General features: G+C 49.3%; 1 protein-coding gene across 5 annotated transcripts in view; it reads right to left on the bottom strand.

Annotated features, from left to right (window-relative positions):
• eif2b3 (eukaryotic translation initiation factor 2B, subunit 3 gamma) overlaps positions 1-22,466 on the bottom strand; it is a 156,701-nt gene extending 134,235 nt beyond the window's left edge. Inside the window, exons 1-2 of one of the 5 annotated variants that reach the window (XM_085983128.1) lie at positions 22,384-22,466; positions 17,488-17,646 (exon numbers count right to left, since the gene is read on the bottom strand). In XM_085983128.1, coding sequence (XP_085839254.1) covers positions 17,488-17,635 — 148 coding nt within the window. In that variant the 5' untranslated portion in view covers positions 17,636-17,646; positions 22,384-22,466. Of the gene's footprint in view, positions 1-17,487; positions 17,647-18,003; positions 18,656-18,695; positions 18,940-22,264; positions 22,286-22,383 lie in introns of those variants that run through there. The other 4 variants (XM_085983130.1, XM_085983129.1, XM_085983127.1 and 1 more) reach the window with 4 other exon arrangements.
• Positions 22,467-23,389: the final 923 nt, after the last annotated feature.

Raw genomic sequence — 23,389 nt, forward strand, 5'->3', positions numbered from 1 at the left:
GCGATCCCACAATCAACGGATCAAATCAAAGATCTGCAGTCTTGCCACAACCAGTCGTGAATGGTAGCGGACAATTAAACAACCAACAGGAGGAGGAGGCTCCATGAATATCCCCATCCTCAATGATGGTGGAGCCCAGTACGTGAGTGCAAAAGACAAAGCTGAAGCGTTTGCAACCATCTTCAGCCAGAAGTGCCGAGTGGATGATCCATATCGGTCTCATCCGGAGGTCCCCACCACCACAGAAGCCAGTCTTCAGCTAATCAATAAACGACAGAGCATACTGGATACAGCAAAGGCTGTGGGCCCCGAAAACATCCTGGCTGTCGTGCTGAAGACTTGTGCTCCAAAACTAGCTGCGCCTCTAGCCAAGCTGTTCCAGTACAGCTACAACACTGGCATCTATCCGACAATGTGGAAAACTGCCCAGGTATGTCCTGTCCACAAAAAGCAGGACAAATCTAATCCGGCCAATTACCACCCCATCAATCTACTCTCAATCATCAGCAAGGTGATGGAAGGTGTCGTCGACAGTGCTGTCAAGCAGCACTTACTCACCAATAACCTGCTCACTGATGCCCAGTTTGGGTTCTGCCACTCGGCTCCAGACCTCATTACAGCCTGGGTCCAAACATGGACAAAAGAGTTGAATTCCAGAGATGAGGTGAGAGTGACTGCCCTTGACATCAAGGCAGCATTTGACCGAGTGTGGCATCAAGGAGCCCTAGTAAAACTGAAGTCAATGGGAATCGGGGGGGGGGGGGGGGGGGGAAATCTCCACTGAATGGAGTCATACCTCGCACAAAGGAAGATGGTTTTGATGGTTGGAGGTCAATCATCACAGTTCCAGGACATCGCTGCAGGAGTTCCTCAGGTCCTCAGTGACTGCAGTGTGTACCATCTACAAGGTGCACTGCAGCAACTCGCCAAGGCTTCTTCGACAGTACCTCCCATAGCCGTGACCTCCATCACCTAGAAGGACAAGGGCAGCAGGCCCATGGGAACACCACCACCACCGGTTAAGTGACTGGGCAATAAGGTGGCAGATGGAGTATAATGTGGGGAATTTTTTTATTTTTTTTTATTCGTTCATGGAATGTGGGTGTCGCTGGCAAGTCCAGCATTTATTGCGCATCCCTAATTGCCCTCGAGAAGGTGGTAGTGAGCCACCTTCTTGAACCGCTGCTATACGTGTGGTGAAGGTACTCCCATAGTGCTGTTTGGCATGGAGTTCCAGAATTTTGAGACAGCGCTGATGAAGGATCGGCAATATATTTCCAAGTCAGGATGGTGTGTAACTTGGAGGTGGACCCAGGTAGACTTTTTGTCTCCCAACATTTGTTAAGTAATCAATATAAACCACACCCTTTGATAAAGGCTTCTATGCAGGGATACAGATTTGCTCCACCTCCTTCACAGAGGAATATTGCTCTCAATCAGCCACCACAGAAAACTACTTTAAAAGCCAAGATTATGAATGAATTCAAAATATAATATGGAGATTCTTAAGGTCTGAAACAGTACAGATCACTGATCTGTCACAAATGTTAAATTTAGAGCGCGTTTCCTCCATCACACTTCTAGTGTCGTATCTATATCCAAATGTGTATGTCACATTTGATCCTAATTTGAATTCAAATTTCATATTCATACAATAACAAATGAACAGGGACCAGTCAAGAACCAGTAAGTAGGAAAGAAAATGATCAACCCAAAGTTCAAATAACTTGTGAGTAAAGAAATCTTACTGCAATTATATAGGGCCTTGGTGAGACCACACCTGGAGTGCTGTGCACAGTTTTAGTCTCCTTACCTAAGGAAGGATATACTTGCCTTAGAGAGAGTGCATCCAAGGTTCAAACGCAGATTGGGTGACCGCTTTGCGGAACACCTCCGTTCAGTCCGTAAGGGGGACCCCGAGCTTCCGGTCGCCTGTCACTTTAATTCACCGCCCCATTCCCACTCAGACCTCACTGTACTCGGGCTCTTGCATTGTTCCATGGAAGCTCAACGTAAACTCGAGGAACAGCACCTCATCTTCCGATTAGGCACTTTACAGACTTCCGGACTCAACATCGAGTTCAACAATTTCAGATCATAACCTCGGCCCCCCATTACATTTTTGCTTATATTTTATCCACATTTTGTTTTGGCCCTTCCCCCCCCCTTTTTTTTTTCTCTCCCACACGGCAGCTGTCTCTCGTTCTGCCAGAACATTTCACACCTAATCTAGAACCGTCTTTTGTCTCCTCTAGTCCTATCACCACCTCGTCTCGTTTTGAATACCTCTTAATGTCTCTTCACTTCTTTTGTTCTGTCCCAGCCCTGCCTTTCGATCTATTTCATTTCCTTTCCAGTTTTGAAAAAGGGTTAGACCTGAAACGTCGACTCTATTTTCTCTCCACGGATGTTGCCTGGCCTGCTGAGTTTTTCCAGCATTTTCTGTTGTCATCACTACACTGATTCCTGGATGAGGGGATTATCCTAGGAGAGATTGAGTAGACTAGGCCTATATTCTCTGGAGTTTAGAAGAATGAGAGGTGATCTCATTGAAACATACAAAATTCTTAAAGAGCTTGACAGGGTAGATGCAGGGAGGATGTTTCCCCTGGCTGGGGAGTCTAGAACTAGGGGTCACAGTCTCAGAATAAGGGGTCAGTCATTTAGGACTGAGATGAGGAGAAGTTTCTTCACTCAGAGGGTGGTGAATCTTTGGAATTCTCTACCCCAGAGGGCTGTGGAGGCGCAGTTGTTGAGCATATTCAAGACAGAGATCAATAGATTTTTAGATACCATGGGGTTCAAGGGATATGGGGATAGGGCGGGAAAGTGGAGCCGAGGTAAAAGATCAGCCATGATCTTATTGAATGATGGAGCAGGCTCGAGGGCCAAATGCCCTACTGTTGCTCCTATTTATGTTCTTAAAAAAGTCCAATCAACAACGGCTACTAATAAAAAAATGCAAACCAATCAAATTTTCAAAATTACCATCATTAGCTCTAAACTATGCTGGGAACTAAATGCTGGAACGAAGGTTTGCAACATAAAGACATTAAAAATGACAACATTTATAAAAATGATGAAGTTTAACTAAACAACACCGCTTTGTTTGTCAGAAATGTTTGAAATAATGTTTTTAATCAGAGAGCTAAGTGAGAAGGCTCAGCTTGTACTTCATAGGAATTCCCAGAGCCATCATGCTCAGCTGAAGACACTCACCAGGTTTCAGACTACAGCTCCCCGCATTTGTGCTTATGACTTGCAGATTGGGCAATGACAGAGCATGCCTGGGCTGGCTCGTTCTAAGCCCCAACCCCTCGAGCACTCAATGGAATTACTGCAGATAAAAATCTTTAGGGAAGCCATTTTTAGAATCAGTTAAGGTAATTTGAATTTGTATTTTTTTGTATAAACAGCAAAAACAAAGCAAGAACTATTCAATTTTTTCTGAAGCTTCTTTGAAAGCAAAAATGGTGTACACTAGTTACTAGCTTATCTCACAACTACAGTCAGTCAGCAAATACATTTACAGAGACAAACAGATTCAGATGAGAAGGAAAGGACAAATTTGTATTTGTATAGCACCTTTCACATTCTCAGAATGCCTCAAAGCACGCCGTGCAAATGAATTACTTTGGAAGCGCAGTCACTGTTGTTTTGTAGGCAAACACGGCAGCTAAACTGCACAAAAACTGAGAAGTGAGAATGAACTCAAGACCAGGATTTGATATTTTGTGATGTATTCCACATACACCAGTTGCATTCTTTTATCTCAGAACTCAGAGCCAACCATTATTCCTAAAAACAAGAGCAAGTTCTAGAAGGATCTGCTACTATTCAAGTTAGGAGGTAGGTTCTGAATAAAAGTGCTGATTTAAACATATATAATCAAATAGAATCTATTGCTAATATTAAGTCATGTTGCAGAGATATTTGGTAGAGGCAAAGAAGTTTAATCTTTCCTCAAACTTTATAAAATTTTGCTATAAAAATCTACACCTTAAACAAATCGATAGTAAAGGTAAGGAAGGTGTTGCCCTTCCCTCTTACACAGAGATTTATTTATTTATATAAATGCTGTATTTCCCTATATACAGTAGGTGGGTAAAGTCAACAGTAATTTCCAGGAACCAGTCAAAATACACTCAAAGCATTGGCTCCAAAATTTCTTTCAAATGTATTTCCAAATTCTTGCGATGGTGATGTGCACCCCTCCCCACTTCCACATTCCCCATTACGACAACATAAGTTCGGACCCACTGTGGGAAATGCCAAGGGAGATCTGCTTGTAATTACAAAAAACACTTATTATTCTATCAAGGAAAATTGGTTCACTATAAAAATGTATCATGCTTCTCAGTACGATAGCAAAATACTGCAGATGCTGGAAATCCGAAATAACAACAGAAAATGCTGGAAAAACTCAGCAGGTCAGGCAACATCCGTGGAGAGAAATTTGAGTTGACGTTTCGGGTCGAAACCCTTCTTCAAAACTGGAAAGAAAAGAAAATAGATCGAAGGCAAGACTGCGATCGAACAAAAGAAGAAAAAGAGACAATAAAAGGTATTCGAAGCCAGACGAGATGGTAATAGGCCCGTGGAGACAAAAGGCAGCTGAGATTAGGTGTGAAGTGTACTGGCAGGTAAGAGACAGCTGCCAGGTGAGAGAGAGAAACAAAAGGAAAGGAGGGCGGGGGGGGGGGGGGGGAAAAGGAGGACCCAAAACAAAGGGGTGGAACAAATTAGAAGTAAAAAAGTAATAGGGGCCGAGGTTATGATCTGAAATTGTTGAACTCGATATTGAGTCCGGAAGGCTGCAAAGTGCCTAATCGGAAGATGAGGCACTTTGCAGCCTTCCGGACTCAATATCGAGTTCAACAATTTCAGATCATAAACCTCGGCCCCTATTACTTTTTTACTTCTAATTTGTTCCACCCCTTTGTTTTGGGTCCTCCTTCCCCCCCACCTCCTTTCCTTTTGTTTCTCTCTCTCACCTGGCAGCTGTCTCTTACCTGCCAGTACACTTCACACCTAATCTCAGCTGCCTTTTGTCTCCACGGGCCTATTACCATCTCGTCTGGCTTCGAATACCTTTTATTGTCTCTTTTTCTTCTTTTGTTCGATCGCAGTCTTGCCTTCGATCTATTTTCTTTTCTTTCCAGTTTTGAAGAAGGGTTTCGACCCGAAACGTCAACTCAAATTTCTCTCCACGGATGTTGCCTGACCTGCATTTTCTGTTGTTATTTCATGCTTCTCAGTGTTGTGTGATTTCATTCATGGGAAGTGGTGTTCAAGTCCACATCATAGAAATTTCATGTGGGTTTATGATGCTGAAATGAAGAGATTGCCCTCTGACGGCAAATTTTGCTAAAGGATGGACTTAATCAGACTTAACCTATAATCAGACTTAACCTAATACCCAATTCTTTTCTAGTCAAGGTCATTTCGACCTCCCAAAAATGCAATTCTGGACAAAATCTGTTTGAATTGAAAGTATCTGTCATACAGACGTGTAACTTTACAGCATGCGTGACTTTGATAAAGAGGAATGTCTACAGTATCAGAACCACCTCTGGGAAACCGCTTACAAAGACACCAGTACCTAGACAAATGTAAAACACTCTCTAGAATAATGCTGTACAATAATAAGCTTGATTAATTAGCCACGAACAGCAAATTCTCTGCAGTGCAGCCTCAGTTCTAACACGCAGTGTGCTCATAGCAATTGAGTGTTATCGCAAACTAGGTGATTTACAACACTCCTGTCTCATTAGAATCCCCTTCTCCCAGCAATGCCAACTTTATTTATTTATTTATTTATTTATTATTATTTTTTTTTAAAAAAGGACTTGCACGTTTCAAAAAAAAAATGTTGAAGCTTGTGTCATCATGAACTTTTAGCTTGCAGGATCAAAAATGCTGGTAGATTTCTGGTCTGCCACCAACTTGCATACTACCAAACAAAAACACTGCCATCTGAAACAACTTAGGGTGTTACTAGGCATCTTCCCCCTTGCAAGCAGGAGGGCACTAATATTAAAGGACTATGACTTGAAAATAACTGACTTTTTTTTAAATTATAAAAACATACTTAAAAAGTGAATAACTATGAATTTAAATGTTGCAGATTTATCTGTGGATTAATACAATATAGTGCTAAAGTGCAACAGCACACTGGACAGGATTTTGTCTGGATTTATTAAATCTAATTCTTATCTAATTGATTGCCAGAGCTCCTTCAATGTTCCACGATCCCTGGTGGTCAAGGCTGTGTATTTTTTTTCGAGTAACATGCAATTTATCTGCGGCTTTGTTTTTTTTGATTGCCATTAGAATTTGGATCACAAATATGATTTGACATATCAGCGGAGTGTTCAAAATACAGCCTACAAAATCACATGCTGAGAGTTCTCTCATAGGCTGAGCAATGCAGCCTGTAAGGTCATACAGGCTTTATACTCAAGTACTTGTTTCAAATAAGCCATGGGAAAATTATCCCACGACAACTGCCTTCTGATCAGTTATTCTTTGATTTGTAGAGGCTGTGGCACCTTCAACTCCCAGCACCACCCTGACTTCACTTAAAGCAATAAGCAATGCAAGGTGCTGAGAGTCAAGGCTGAAAACAGAGAAATATCATATTTCAAGGCAAGCTATAGAAACACCACAAAAATGGTGTTTCTAATTCAGAGGATAAGCACTGCTTACAAAGTTTTTTTAACAAGAACATTTAGCATTTTTATGTCAGTTTCTGTGCTGATTTGAATGAAAGTGTAAAGTTGAATGTGACGATTGGAGATGGTAGGTTTGGAAGTTTTGCTGAAGTATGAAATGTTAGGGGAGGAAAGGAGAGAGAGTTGGGCTATGGAAAAGTTGGTAGGTAGTATGTAGTAAAGAGATTGTGGTGGCAACTGGTTGGTAAAAGTGTTGAAAAGTTACAAAGAATTTGGTAATGAGAGGTGTGCACATAAGAGATTAAAGTGAGGAGGTCGGAGCAGGAAAGGAGGAGTTAGGGCAGTAACAATAAAGAGAATAGTGAAGGACATGTAAGTGAGGAAAGGTAAAAATCATAATTATATTGTGGTGGGAGTCTTGGGATGGAAAAAATAGAAACACTTGAAGTGAAAGTGAGTGGATAAAATACATTAAAAATCAGTAAATACTGGGGAAGGGAACTTAAAACCAATGTGTCAGCCAGTGGTTCAGTTGGTAGCACCCTCGCCTGAGTCAGAAGGTTGTGGGTTCAAGTCCACCTCCAGAGATTTGAGCACAAAAATCTACTCCAGTGCAGTACTGAGGGACTGCTGCACAGTCAGAGGTGCTGTCTTTCAGATGAGACGTTAAACCGAAGTCCCATCTGCCCTCTCAAGTGGATGTAAAAGATCCCAGGGCACTATTTCGAAGAACAGGGGAGTTATCCCTGGTGTCCTGGCCAATATTTATCCCTCCACGAACAAAAACAAATTATCTGGTCATTATCACATTGCTGCTTGTGGGAGCTTGCTGTGCGCAAATTAGCTGCCGCGTTTCCTACATTACAGCAGTGATTACACTTCAAAAAGTACTTAATTGGCTGTAAAGCTTTTTGGGACATCTGGTGGTCGTGAAAGGTGCTATATAAATGCAAGTCTTTCTTTCAAACAGCAAAAGAATATTAAGAAACAAACACTGGGAGTGGCACTGAAAAAACTGGAACAGATAAAAGGGAACTGCAGAGCTATACTTCAAAACAGAAATGCTGGGAGCAAGAGTAAAAAATACACATAAAAAGCAAAATACTGCAGACACTGATCGATAGAATTTTGGGCACTAAGGGAATCAAGGGATAGGGCGGGGAAGTGGAGTTGATCATGGAATAATAATGGTTACAGCACAGAATGTGGCCATTCGGCCCGTCGAGCCCATGCCGACTCTCAGCTAGTCCCACTCCCCTGCACCTTCCCCATAGCCCTGCAATTTTTTTTCCTTCTGATACTTATCCAACTCCCTTTTGAAAGATAAGATTGAGTCAGCCTCCACCACCCTTTCAGGCAGTGCATTCCAGATCTTAACCACTCGCTGCGTAACAAAGTTTTTTCTTACATCGCCTTTGGTTCTTTTGCCAATCACCTTAAATCTGTGTCCTCTGGTTCTTGATCTTTCTGCCAATGGGAACAATTTCTCTCCATCTACTCTGTCCAGACCCCTCATGATTTTGAACACCTCTATCAAATCTCCTCTCAACCTTCTCTGCTCCAAGGAGAACAACCCCAGCATCTCCAGTCTATCAATGTAACTGAAGTCCCTCATTCCTGGAATCATTCTCTTAAATATTTTCCGCACCTTCTCTAAGGCCTTCACATCCTTCCTAAAGTGCTCCAGTTGGGGTTGAACTAGTGCTTTATACAGGTTCATCATAATTTCCACACTTTTGTACTCTGTACCTCTATTTATGAAGCCCAGGATCCTATAAGCTTTTTAACTGCTTTCTCAACCTGTCCCGCCACCTTCAACGATTTGTGCACATATACCCCCAGGTCTCTCTGTTCGTGCACCCACTTTAGGATTGTACCATTTAGTTTATATGTTCTCTCCTCATTTTTTCTACCAAAATGTATCACTTCACACTTTTCTGCATTAAATTTCATCTGCCACATGTCATCTGCCACATGTCTGCCCATTTCACCAGTCTGTTTATATCTTCCTGAAGTCTATCACTCTCCTCCTCACTGTTCACTATACTTCCAAGTTTTGTGATTTCGGGAAATTTTGAAATTGTGCCCTGTACACCCGTGCCGGCTCTTTGCCACATCCAAGTCATTAATATATATCAAGAAAAGCAGTGGTCCTAGAACCGACCCCTGGGGAACACCACTGTATACGTTCCTCTAGTCCGAAAAACAACCGTTCACCACTACTCTCTGTTTCCTATCACTTAGCCAATTCCATATCCATGCTGCCACTGTCGCTTTTATTCCATGGGCTTCAACTTTGCTGGCGAGCCTATTATGTGGCACTTTGTCAAACGCCTTTTGGAAATCCATGTACACTACGTCAACCCTCTCTGTTAGCTCATCAAAAGACTCGATCAAGTTGGTTAAACATGATTTGCCTTTAACAAACCCGTGCTGCTTTCCTTAATTAATCCACACCTATCCAAGTGACTGTTAATTTTATCCCTGATTACTGTTTCTAAAAGCTTCCCCACTACCGAGGTCAAACTGACAGGCCTGTAGTTGCTGGGTTTATCTTTACACCCTTTTTTGAACAATGGTGTAACATTTGCAATTCTCCAGATCTCTGGCACCACCCCCGTATCTAAGGAGGATTGGAATATTATGGCCAGTACCTCCGCGATTTCCTCCCTCAACATCCTAGGATACAGAAACATAGAAGATAGGAGCAGGAGTAGGCCATTCGGCCCCTCGAGCCTGCTCCGCCATTTAATGAGATCATGGCTGATCATCCAAATTCAGTATCCTGTCCCTGCTTTCTCCCCATATCCCTTGATCCCTTTAGCTTTAAGAAATATATCTAACTCCTTCTTGAATATATTTAATGAATTGGCCTCAACTGCCTTCTGTGGTAGAGAATTCCACAGGTTCACCACTCTCTGGGTGAAGAAATTCCTCCTAATTTCTGTCCTAAATGGCTTACCCCTTATCCTTAGACTGTGACCCCCTGGTTCTGCACTCCCCGACCATCGGGAACATTCTTCCTGCATCTTGTCTGTCTACTCCTGTTAGAATTTTATACGTTTCAATGAGATCCCCTCTCATTCTTCTAAACTCTAGCGAATATAAGCCTAATCGACCCAATCTCTCTTCATACGTCATTCCTGCCATCTCAGGTATCAGTCTGGTGAATCTTCGCTGCACTCCCTCCATGGCAAGAACATCCTTCCTCAGATAAGGCGACCAAAACTGCACACAATACTCAAGGTGCGGTCTCACCAAGGCCCTGTACAACTGCAGCAAGACATCCTTGCTCCTGTACTCGAATCCTCTCGCTATGAAGGCCAACATACCATTTGCCTTCTTAACCACCTGCTGCACCTGTCCAAATCATACTGGAGTTTCTCTGCATCCTCCTCACAGCACACACACCCACCCAGCTTTTTGTCATCTGCAAACTTGGAGATATTACATCTAGCTTCCTTGTCTAGATCATTAATATATATTGTGAATAGCTGGGGTCCTAGCACCGATCTCTGCAGTACCCTACTAGTCACTGCCTGCCACTTGGAAAAAGACCCGTTTATTCCAACTCTTTGCTTCCTGTCTGCCAACCAGTTCTCTATCCAAGTCAGTACCTGATGTGCTGTCAATTACTGAGAAAGACTGGAAGTTAAGAGAGTAACAAACAGGCTTTTATTAGCTAAAGAACGAAGGCATGCCTCTAGTGGTCGACCGGTCCTGAATGCCTGGGGAACTGCAGAGCAGCCGCCTTTATACCAGGGCATATGGGTAGAGCCAGGGGCGGAGCTAGCTGAGGCATGCACAGACAGGTACAAGAATGGGCAAGAGTGAACAACAGTGGAGTGAACAACAGTGGTTTACCACATTCACCCCTTGCTTAAAAAATGAGTCCGGCGGGGTGAAGTGTATTAAAAGTTCGTATAATTAAGTCTTTCTGGGGGTCTTGTATGCCGTCGTGATCGTCGTGGCGACGGCTGAGGTGGTGCAGCTTCCAGCGCCGAGTCCCGCGTGGGCCGGAGCACTGGCGTGTCGTCCTCATGGGTGTTGAGTTGGTTGGTGATCAATGACAGGTCACGGGGCCACGGCGTGCCGCCTACAGGGGTTAGGTATGGGTCCGTTGCCGCCGGTGCATTGTGGGTAGCGGTGAAGGGCAATGGTAGTGGGTGATGTTGGTTTCAGGGGCCCCCGAGGGTGCGAGGTCTCGTATGGAGACTGTGTCCTCCCGCCCGTCCGGGTACGCAACGTAGGCATACTGAGGGTTGGCGTGGAGGAGGTTGACCCTCTCAACGAGGGGGGCCGTTTTATGGGTCCTCACATGCTTCCGAAGTAGGACGGGCCCTGGAGACATCAGCCATGGTGGTAGCAAGGTCCCCGATGTGGACTTCCTAGGGAAGATGAACATTTTTTCATGAGGGGTGGCGTTAGTGGTAGTACAGAGCAGTGACCGAATGGAGTGGAGCGCATCGGGGAGGACATCCTGCCAGCGGGAGGTTGGAAGGCCCTTAGATTTTAAGGCTAGCAGGGCGGCCTTCCAAACTGTCGCGTTCTCTCTTTCTACCTGTCCGTTCCCCCGGGGGTTGTAGCTGGTGGTCCTGCTCGTGGCAATACCTCTCACGAGCAGGTACTGGCGGAGTTCGTCGCTCATAAACGATGAGCCCCGGTCGCTATGGATATAGCTGGGGAAACCGAACAAGGCGAAGAGGTCGTTCAGGCATTTAATGACCGTAGCACTGGTCATGTCTGGGCAGGGGATGGCAAACGGAAAACGGGAGTACTCGTCGATGATAGTGAGGAAGTACGCGTTGCGGTCAGAGGAGGGGAGGGGCCCTTTAAAATCGACGCTCAGGCGCTCAAAGGGGCGAGTGGCTTTTATCAGGTGTGCTCTGTCTGGCCTATAAAAGTGCAGTTTGCACTCGGCACAGACTTGGCAGTTCCTGGTCATGGTCCTGACCTCCTCGATGGAGTAAGGCAGGTTGCGGGCCTTGATGAAATGGAAGAACCTGGTGACCCCCGGGTGGCAGAGGTCATTGTGGAGGGCCCGCAGTCTATCAACCTGTGCGTTGGCACATGTACCTCGCGATAGAGCATCCGGGGGCTCATTGAGTTTCCCGGGCCTGTACAAGATATCGTAATTGTAGGTGGAAAGTTCAATTCTCCACCTCAAAATCTTGTCGTTTTTGATTTTGCCCCTCTGCTTGTTATTAAACATAAAAGCAACTGAACGCTGGTCAGTGAGTAGGGTGAATCGTTTTCCGGCCAGGTAATGCCTCCAATGTCGCACAGCTTCCACAATGGCCTGGGCCTCCTTTTCGACAGAGGAGTGTCTGATTTCGGAGCCTTGGAGGGTTCGTGAAAAGAAGGCCACGGGCCTTCCCGCCTGGTTAAGGGTAGCGGCCAGGGCAAAGTCGGACGCATCGCTCTCCACCTGGAAAGGGATGGGCTCGTCCACCGCGTGCATGGTGGCTTTAGCAATGTCCTCTTTGATACAGTGGAAGGCTAAGCAGGCCTCTGCCGCCAGGGGAAAAGAGGTGGACTTGATAAGAGGACGGGCTTTGTCCGCATAATTAGGGACCCACTGGGCGTAGTAGGAGAAAAACCCCAGGCATCTCTTCAGGGCCTTGAGGCAGTGGGGCAGGGGAAGGTCCATAAGGGGACGCATCCGGTCGGGGTCGGGGCCGATGACTCCGTGTTCCACAACACAGCCAAGGATAGCGAGGCGGGTTGTGCGGAATATGCACTTCTCCTTGTTATACGTAAGATTTAGGAGTTGGGCAGTGCGGAGGAATTTGTCGAGGTTGGCGTCATGGTCCTGCAGGTCATGGCCGCAGATGGTCACATTGTCCAGGTAGGGAAAAGTGGCCTGCAACGCATTCTGGTCGACCATCCGGTCCATCTCCCTTTGGAAAACGGAGACCCCGTTGGTGACGCCGAAGGGAACCCGAAGGAAGTGGTAGAGGCGGCCGTTTGCCTCGAAGGCAGTATACTGGCGGTCCTCATAGCGGATAGGGAGTTGGTGATATGCTGACTTAAGGTCAATGGTGGAGAATATGCGGTATTGTGCGATCTGATTGACCATATCAGACATGCGGGGGAGGGGGTATGCGTCCAGTTGGGTATATCGGTTAATTGTTTGGCTGTAGTCAATGACCAGGCGCTGCTTCTCGCCGGTCTTGACGACCACAATCTGGGCTCGCCAGGAGCTGGTGCTAGCTTCAATAATCCCAAGTAGCGTTTTTCGCCGGGCAGCGCGCTCTGGGGTGTTTGGCTTGGCCACAGAAGTAACACTTCGGGCCCCGGGACATCGCTGCAGAAGTTGGGCCGTTGGCGGGATGTGACGGGGGTGGCGCGGCGCAGGGTGGCGGTTCTACCGTGTCCCAGGATGGCGGCGCCCGCGCCATCCATGATGCGGCCGCGCGGTCAGGGAAGTAGGCGTCCATATTCCGGTGGGCCACGTCTAGCGAGAGTGCGAGGGCCGTGGCCTTCTTCAGGTCGAGTTCGCCCTGCTCCAACAGTCTCTGCCGGGTGTAGTTGGACCTGAGGCCCGCGACGAAGGCGTCCCGGACAAGTTCCTCCGTGTACACCGCGGCCGACACCTCTTTACATTTGCAGGCCCGGCTGAGCACCTTCAGCGCCCGTAGGTATACCTCCATCGATTCCCCGGGTTGCTGTTCGCGGGACCCCAGGAGGTGTCTGGCGTAAACCTCATTTACCGGGCGTGCGTACTGTTCTTTAAGGAGGTCGAGAGCACCCTTGTAGGTAGTCGCATCTTGGATGAGCGAATAAGCTTGGTGGTTCACCTTGGAGGTCAGAATTTTTAGTTTGTCGCCATCGTTTTGAACAGTTTCGACGGAGGCTTCTATGTAAAATTCGAAGCATCGCAGCCAGTGTGCGAACTTGGTAGATGAATCCGCCTCTTGAGGGTCTAGTTCCAGGCGTGCTGGTTTGAGGATTTGCTCCATCGAAAAAAAGTTTAGCTAATAAAATTGATGCGCTATCAATTACTGAGAAAGACTGGAAGTTAAGAGAGTAACAAACAGGCTTTTATTAGCTAAAGAACGAAGGCATGCCTCTAGTGGTCGACTGGTCCTGAATGCCTGGGGAACTGCAGAGCAGCCGCCTTTATACCAGGGCATATGGGTGGAGCCAGGGGCGGAGCCAGCTGAGGCATGCACAGACAGGTACAACAATGGGCAAGAGTGAACAACAGTGGAGTGAACAACAGTGGTTAACAACAGTACCTTACCCACAATCCCATGTGTTTTAACTTTGCACGCTAATCTCTTAGGCGGGACCTTATCGAAAGCCTTCTGAAAGTCCAAATACACCACATCCACTGGTTCTCCCTTATCTATTCTACCAGTCACATCCTCAAACAATTCCAGATTAGTCAAGCATGATTTAGTCAAGGATGTATCCAATCCGTTCCTGGTGATTTATCTACTTTAAGTACAGCCAGCCTTTCTATTACCTCTTCTTTATCAATTTTTATACTATCAAGTGTCTCCACTACCTCCTCCTTCACTGTCTATGGCAGCATCCTCTTCCTTGGTGAAGACAGATGCAAAGTACTCATTTAGTAACTCAGCCATACCCTCTGCCTCCATGCATAGATCTCCTTTTTGATCCATAAATCAGCCCCACCCCTCTTATTTTCTTTTTCACTTATCCTCTGACCTTTCTGTATATAGCTGGATTCTCAGATATATTTGCAACCTGACATCTGTCATATGCGCTCTTTTGTGCTTCATCATATTGGCTGTGTTTCATCATCCAGGAGCTCTGACTTTAGTTGCCATACCTCTCCCCCTCGTGGGAATGTACCTCGACTGTACCCGAACTATTTCCTCTTTAAAGGCAGCCTAACGTTCCACTACAGTTTTGCCTGCCAATCTTTAATTCCAGTTTACCCGGGCCAGATCCGTTCTCATCCCACTGAAATTGGCCTTCCCCCAGTTAAACATTCTTACTCTAGATTGCTCCCTGTCCTTTTCCATAGCTAATCTAAACCTTATGATACTATGATCACTGTTCCCTAAATGTTCACCTACTGACACTTGCTCCATTTGACCTACCTCATTCCCCAGAACCAGCAATGCCTCCTCCGGTAGGAGGGGAGGCGGCCAGTGGACTGAGGGCGGGAAAAGCAGGCCCTGGAAGGTCGGACACCGCGGGAGGCTCGGAGGTCAGACCGGGTGGAAGGAGAGCCAGGGAGAAGCAGGCCCCAGGACGTCGGTACCACGGCGGCTGAAGATTGTCGGGCAGGAGTGTGGGAAAGGCGGAGCGAGGCGAGAGCGGACCCTATTGGCGCCGATGAAGATGGCTGCCGTCCTTGCGGGCTCCGTGCATACCAGCAGCTAAGTGTCCTTTGCTGCTTGGTGCGCTCGGCTCGTTAAGAAAAAAGCATTTCACTGACTGGATTTCACTTGTTGTATTTGGTTATGTGACAAATAAAATTGAAATTGAAATTGAAATTGATACTGATCAAGAAAGTTCTCCTGAACACACTTCAGAAATTCTTCCCCTTCTCTGCGCTTTACACTACAGGAAACTTTCTGGTATCCGGCACTGACGGGACCGAGCTGGTGCCGTACCATCAAAACTGCTGTAGAAACCAGCGCTAATGTTAAAACATACGGAGCTTTTGAGCTCCGTGTGAATCAACAAACCCTGTTGCTTAGCAACAGCTTCAAAACAGTCGGCCGCAGCTTAAAAGCGTCTCTGTAGCTAAGCAACAGCTTCAGCTAGACCTTGCAGAGCCTGGCTGGAAAAAAAAAGCAACGAGAAGTAAAAAAACTTATAGGAAACGGCTCCTGAATTTTGCCGGTAGATAGAGCTTTCCGGACATTTAACCTCCGGTTAAACGAAAGTTTCCTGTATTACAATCCCAGTCTATTACTAATCTATAGTTCTAGCACCTCCGTAGTTTCTCTGCAAATTTGCTCCTCCATATCTTTCCCACTATTTGATGGTCTCTAGAATACACCTAGTAGTGTAATGGCACCTCTTATTTCTTAACTCTAGCCATATAGATTCTGTCCTTGACCCCTCTAGGACATCCTCCCCCTCCAGCACTAACATTCTCCTTAACCAATACTGCCACACCACCTCCTATCTTTCCTGAACACCTTATAACCAGGAATATTTAATACCCAATCCTACCCTTTTTTGAGCCAGGTCTCAGTTATTGCCACAACATCATATTCCCATCTGGCTATTTGAGCATGCAGCTCACTTACCTTGTTTACTACACTTCATGCGTTCACATACATACACTCTAAACCCATCTTAGACCATCCTGTATTCTCTCTTAGTTGATGTAGATCAGCCATGACCATATTGAATGGCGGAGCAGGCTCGAGGGGGCGTATGGCCTACTCCTGCTCCTTTTTCGTATGGTCTTAAAGACAGAAAAATCAGGAAACTCATAGCAGCTCAGTCAGCATCTGTGGCCAACTTACATGGTAAAAGGTCCCATGGCACTATGTCGAAGAAGAGCAGGGGAGTTATCCCTAGTGTCCTGGCCAATATTTCTCCCTCAACCAATATAACAAAAACAGATTATCTGGTCATTATCACATTGCTGTTTGTGGGTGCTTGCTGTGTGCAAATTGGCTGCCGCGTTTCCTACATTACAACAGTGACTTCAAAAGTACTTCATGGGCTGTAAAGCACTTTGAGACGTCCGGTGGTCATGAAAGGCACTATATAAATGCAAGTCTTTCTTTTTTTCTCTGACAGAACGACGGTGGTGGTAATGTCTTCAATGATGACGTTAATTTCTGTAGCTAAAAACTGGTAAAGGAATGATGTATGGTACAAAGGAATGATCACAATGTTGTAAATATGTTTAATGTTGAATAAATCCAATTTTAAAAAATAGTGCCCGATCCGGTTTGGTCTCGGAAGCTAAACAGATTTAGGCTTGGTTAGTACTTGGATGAGACACCGCCAGGGAATACCAGGTGCTGTAGGATTTTAACCTTCTGCAACCGGTGAGCACCACAAAGACTGGAGTGCAGTGAACATGGGTAATAATATTATTTAAGTTTATGTTTCTTTTGTTTTTATTTATGGTTTAGTTCTTTATTAGCTGTGCCTCTCTAAAAAGGGGGTGCCTTTTCTCAGTTTTTGTTTGATACTGTTTATTTAGAAAACACGGTGGCATAGTGGTTAGCACTGTTGCCTCACAGTGCCAGGGACCCGGGTTCGAATCCGGCCTCGGGCGACTGTCTGTGTGGAGTTTGCACATTCTCCCCGTGTTTGCGTGGGTTTTCTCCGGGTGCTCCGGTTTCCTCCCACAGTCCAAAGATGTGCGGGTTAGGTTGATTGGCTATGATAAATTGACCCTTAGTGTTAGGGGGATTAAATACATGGGGTTACGGGGATAGGGTGGGATATGTGTCGGTGCAGGCTCGATGGGCCGAAATGGCCTCTATCTGCACTGTGGGGTTTCTGTGATTCTGTGAAAAGGCATCTGTGAAGAGAACAGAGAAGTTGCCATTTCCGGTGCAGACCCTCTTCAGGAGGTGGACTGGTATGTAACCATGTTTTAGCAAAGGCTACAATTTTTCTGTAAACACATCTGATCCAATTCTATGGAACGGATGTAAATCAAGAGCATCCCTGTACCCTTTATCGCTCACAAGTCTGCTCCATTGAAACATCAATACTCAGGAACCCAAAGGAGGATTGTAAATGTGATATTGATAGAGAGCGGGAATAAAAAAGTTATTTTGAATTTATGTTGGGATTTATACATGGTTTGCCATTCCTTGCAGTTATCTTTTTAAGTGCAGGAGACAGTGCTTACCTTCAAATCCAAGTCTTTCCATAAGGTTTAGAGGATACCATATCAGTGGCTTGTTTCCAACCGGTAGGAGGGGCTTTGGGATATTGGAGGTTAGATCCATCATGCGGGAGCCCCCACCGGCTGCCATCAACACTGCCTGGAACTCCATCTTATGGTTTTCTATAAAATATATGTTTAAACAATACGGACATTAGCTTTCAATGTACTGCAATGTACTGTACTGAAGGTGTTCTACAACTTTCAATTGAGACATTCAATTTATGAGTCCATTCCATGCCTCATTAGAGGTGAAAAACCTCACAACTATTGGAATGGCACAATATTCATATGATTGTCAAAAACATCATGAAGACAATTAACACCAGCCAGTAACTACATCCTTTCATAAGCCACTCACTCAGCCTTAATCAGGTCTTGCAAAATCTTAGCATCCTGTTCAACCTATTGTTCAGCTTCATACCCCATAACCTCGACATCACCAAAACTGCTTACTTCCAACTCTGGAACTTCACTCACCTCCAACACAATTATCCACACTTTCGCCACCTTTGTTCAAATTCTCCAGTGTCCTCCTTCCCTGCATGCTCAATAAATTCCAACTTTGCCCAAAACTCATGCCCCACATTAAGTTCCATGCACCCTCGAGGCTCATCTGTACTACTCCACGCTGGCTCGTCCTCCCTCACAGTAGAATCCTTACCATCAAATCTGAACATAGCTTTGCTGTACTCTAATTCTGCAACTTCCTCTAGTATTACATTTTACATTCTCCCACACCTTTCGGTCCTCCAACTCTAACCTTTTGTACATCCCTTACCTCCCTTCGCTAACGTTATTGGCAAAGTTTTTAAACTACTTCAGTCATACTCTCTGGAATTCCCTCCTTAAACCCCCTCACTCTTTTAAAACCTTTTCAACCAAACTTTCAGCCATCTCTCCTAATTCTTCCACCATGGCTTAGCATTCGTTCCTTTTTATTTTTGCCTCAGTAAAGCTCATTGGGACATTTTTCTTTGTTAAATGTGCTATCTATATGCAAATTGTTGTTGCTGATAGCTGTGATCTAATGTGGAAGCCCTGAATCCCAATTCTTCAACATCAAAGGCCTCTATGCCCAGTATTACGCTGCATAAAAGCACCAGATGCTGTTTTGACAGAGACTGTAAGAGGGACTTCTATATTACATGGAGAAATGACAGAATTAATACCATGATGGTTCTTTGCACATAAAGTTTATTTTGTTTGGATTTCTTGCTATCTTCCATTCACTTTTACAGGGAACTGTTGCTCAATTCTTTATGGCTCTGTGCCTGATCACAGGCTACAGAGATTATATAGACTTTATTTTATGGTTAATTACAGGAAAACCTGATTTATTTGTTTCTTGTCTAGCTTCAGTTTATCTTATTCATGATGATCCACTACCTGGTGTGAGGGGCAACCCTACCCTGCCAATGTAGCACCCCCTCCGCTCCTGCCACCCTAACACCCCCTCCGCCCCTACCCTGCCACCCCAAAACACCCCCAGCCCTACCCTGCCATCACCTCCACCCATACTCTGCCAACCCAAAACTCTCCCTCCCCCACCCTGCCACCCCCTCCACCCCAAAACCCGCCCAACACCCCCCACCCTGCCACCCCGACGCTCCCCCCCCACCCTGCCACCCCGGGGCTCCCCCCCCACCCTGCCACCCCGACGCTCCCCCCCCCCCACCCTGCCACCCCGACGCTCCCCCCCCACCCTGCCACCCCGACGCTCCCCCCCCACCCTGCCACCCCGACGCTCCCCCCCCACCCTGCCACCCCGACGCTCCCCCCCCACCCTGCCACCCCGACGCTCCCCCCCACCCTGCCACCCCGACGCTCCCCCCCCACCCTACCACCCCGACGCTCTCCCCTCCCACCCTGCCACCCCGACGCTCTCCCCCCCAAACACTGCCACCCCGACGCCCTCCCCCCCAAACACTGCCACCCCGACGCCCTCCCCCCCACCCTGCCACCCCGACGCCCTCCCCCCCACCCTGCCACCCCGACGCCCTCCCCCCCCACCCTGACGCTCTCCCCCCCCACCCTGACGCTGCCACCCCCGCCACCTCGACATCACCACCCCCACCCACCCGACACCCTGCCACCCCCACCCTCCCGACACCCTGCCACCCCTACCCTCCCACACCCACCCTCCCGACACCCCGACACCACTCCCGCCACCCCTCCCCTCCCCCCACCCTGCCACCCCTCCCCTGCCACCCCTCCCCTGCCCGACACCCTGCCACCCCTCCCTCCCAACACCCTGCCACCCCCACCCTGCCACCCCCAACCCGACACCCCCACCTCCCGACACCCTGCCACCCCCACCCTCCCTCCCGACACCCTGCCACCCCACCCTCCCTCCCGACACGCTGCCACCCCCACCCTCCCTCCCGACACCCTGCCACCCCCACCCTCCCTCCCGACACCCTGCCACGCCCACCCTCCCGACACCCTGCCACGCCCACCCTCCCTCCCGACACCCTGCCACCCCTACCCTCCCTCCCGGCACCCTGCCACCCTTACCCTCCCTCCCGGCACCCTGCCACCCCTACCCTCCCTCCCGGCACCCTGCCACCCCTACTCTCCCTCACGGCACCCTGCCACCCCTACCCTCCCTCCCGGCACCCTGCCACCCCTACCCTCCCTCCCGGCACCCTGCCACCCTTACCCTCCCTCCCGACACCCTGCCACCCCTACCCTCCCTCCCGACACCCTGCCCTCCCTCCCGACACCATGCCCTCCCTCCCGACACCATGCCCTCCTGACACTCCCTCCCGACACCCTGCCACCCCTACCCTCCCTCCCGACACCCCTACCCTCCCTCCCGACATCCTGCCCTCCCGACACCCTGCCCTCCCGACACCCTGCCCTCCCGACACCCTGCCACCCCTACCCTCCCTCCCGACACCCTGCCACCCCTACCCTCCCTCCCGACACCCTGCCACCCCTACCCTCCCGACACCCTGCCCTCCCGACACCCTGCCACCCCTACCCTCCCTCCCGACACCCTGCCACCCCTACCCTCCCTCCCGACACCCTGCCACCCCTACCCTCCCTCCCGACACCCTGCCCTCCCGACACCCTGCCACCCCTACACTCCCTCGCGACACCCTGCCACCCCTACCCTCCCTCCCGACACCCTGCCACCCCTACCCTCCCTCCCGACACCCTGCCACCCCTACCCTCCCGACACCCTGCCACCCCTACCCTCCCTCCCTCCCGACACCCTGCCACCCCTACCCTCCCTCCCTCCCGACACCCTGCCACCCCTACCCTCCCTCCCCCCTGCCACCCCTACCCTCCCTCCCCCCTGCCACCCCTACCCTCCCTCCCCCCTGCCACCCCTACCCTCCCTCCCTCCCGACACCCTGCCACCCCTACCCTCCCTCCCGACACCCTGCCACCCCTACCCTCCCTCCCGACACCCTGCCACCCCCTACCCTCCCTCCCGACACCCTGCCACCCCTACCCTCCCCCCTGCCACCACTACCCTCCCTCCCTCCCGACACCCTGCCACCCCTACCCTCCCTCCCGACACCCTGCCACCCCTACCCTCCCTCCCTCCCGACACCCTGCCACCCCTACCCTCCCTCCCGACACCCTGCCACCCCTACCCTCCCGACACCCTGCCACCCCTACCCTCCCTCCCTCCCGACACCCTGCCACCCCTACCCTCCCTCCCGACACCCTGCCACCCCTACCCTCCCTCCCTCCCGACACCCTGCCACCCCTACCCTCCCTCCCGACACCCTGCCACCCCTACCCACCCGACACCCTGCCACCCCTACCCTCCCGACACCCTGCCACCCCTACCCTCCCTACACCCTGCCACCCCTACCCTCACTCCCTCCCGACACCCTGCCACCCCTACCCTCCCGACACCCTGCCACCCCTACCCTCCCGACACCCTGCCACCCCTACCCTCCCTCCCGACACCCTGCCACCCCTACCCTCCCTCCCGACACCCTGCCACCCCTACCCTCCCTCCCTCCCGACACCCTGCCACCCCTACCCTCCCTCCCGACACCCTGCCACCCCTACCCTCCCTCCCTCCCGACACCCTGCCACCCCTACCCTCCCGACACCCTGCCACCCCTACCCTCCCGACACCCTGCCACCCCTACCCTCCCTACACCCTGCCACCCCTACCCTCACTCCCTCCCTACACCCTGCCACCCCTACCCTCCCTCCCGACACCCTGCCACCCCTACCCTCCCTCCCGACACCCTGCCACCCCTACCCTCCCTCCCGACACCCTGCCACCCCTACCCTCCCTCCCGACACCCTGCCACCCCTACCCTCCCTCCCGACACCCTGCCACCCCTACCCTCCCTCCCGACACCCTGCCACCCCTACCCTCCCTCCCGACACCCTGCCACCCCTACCCTCCCTCCCGACACCCTGCCACCCCTACCCTCCCTCCCGACACCCTGCCACCCCTACCCTCCCTCCCGACACCCTGCCACCCCTACCCTCCCTCCCGACACCCTGCCACCCCTACCCTCCCTCCCGACACCCTGCCACCCCTACCCTCCCTCCCGACACCCTGCCACCCCTACCCTCCCTCCCGACACCCTGCCACCCCTACCCTCCCTCCCGACACCCTGCCACCCCTACCCTCCCTCCCGACACCCTGCCACCCCTACCCTCCCTCCCGACACCCTGCCACCCCTACCCTCCCCTCCCTGCCACCACCACGCTCAGGTTCCTCTCGTCTCTCCTCAGCCTCGTGCTCAACCCCCTCTACCCGGGATCGGGTTCAGTCTCAGGTAGGTCTCCCCAGGCTCAGGATCGAGCCCGAGGTCCGAGGTCCCGGGCCCGTGTTCAGACCCCGCTCTCCGCGGGCCCGGGTCTTCGGGTCTTTACCTTCTAGCGGTTTCTGTGGCGCAGCCTCGCTCAGCCAACGGAACACGACAGCTTCCACCGGTGTCGCAAAACACAGACCGGCCGCGCAGTCGCAAAATCCCCGACCCGGGTGCAGCGAACCAGGATGGCGGTTCACCCAGAGTTTAAATGCTGGATTTCTGGGGTTTAAATGTTACATTTCTGGAGTTTAAATGCTGGATTTCTGGGGTTTAAATGTTACATTTCTGGAGTTTAAATGCTGGATTTCTGGGGTTTAAATGCTGGATTTCTGGGGTTTAAATGTTTGATTTCTTGGGTTTAAATGTTACATTTCTGGAGTTTAAGTGCTGGATTTCTGGGGTTTAAATGTTGGATTTCTGGGGTTTAAATGTTGGATTTCTGGGGTTTAAATGCTGGATTTCTGGAGTTTAAATGTTGGATTTCAGGGGGTTTAAAACAGGCGCTGTTGGTGCAGATCTAACGTGTGCTTGGTGTTCAGTGAACAGTATCTGCCTTGAAACTGAGCAGCTGTTCCAGGAGAGCAGGTTCCAGAGATACCCAGAGCCCCTGGTTGCACAACTGCTGTAGTTTCCCACATACTGCTCACCTACACAACTCAAACACTGACAAAACAAACAAGGTATATCTGAATAAACGCTATGACCAAGGCCACTGCTTCAAGGTGACTGCAGTTAAAATTCTTTATATTATATTGTATTTCAGGATTTGTATTGGTATTTTGGGCTCACATTCCATCAATTCATTTAGCTTTTCTGTGAAAACTGAAACCCAATGGTCTCACTTATGACATACTTTAAAAAGTAGTTACAATGGGAATGCAGTGAAAAATCAAATTGTCATGACTTAAACTGTAGCTATTTTTATTAACCACCTTCTGGCATTGCCAGGCTGTGCATGGAGTTGTGGGGTTGGCACTCACTGTTGTGGATGTTTTATAAGATTCCCTCTAGGCAGTATTCCTTGGGATCCTGCAGTGTTCAGTCACAAACATAATCTCCCTTTTCTG

This window comes from Somniosus microcephalus, chromosome 3 (genome assembly GCF_052327205.1).
Source record: "Somniosus microcephalus isolate GS21.2 chromosome 3, FLI_Smic_1.0, whole genome shotgun sequence".
NCBI classification, from domain to species: Eukaryota; Metazoa; Chordata; class Chondrichthyes; order Squaliformes; family Somniosidae; genus Somniosus; species Somniosus microcephalus.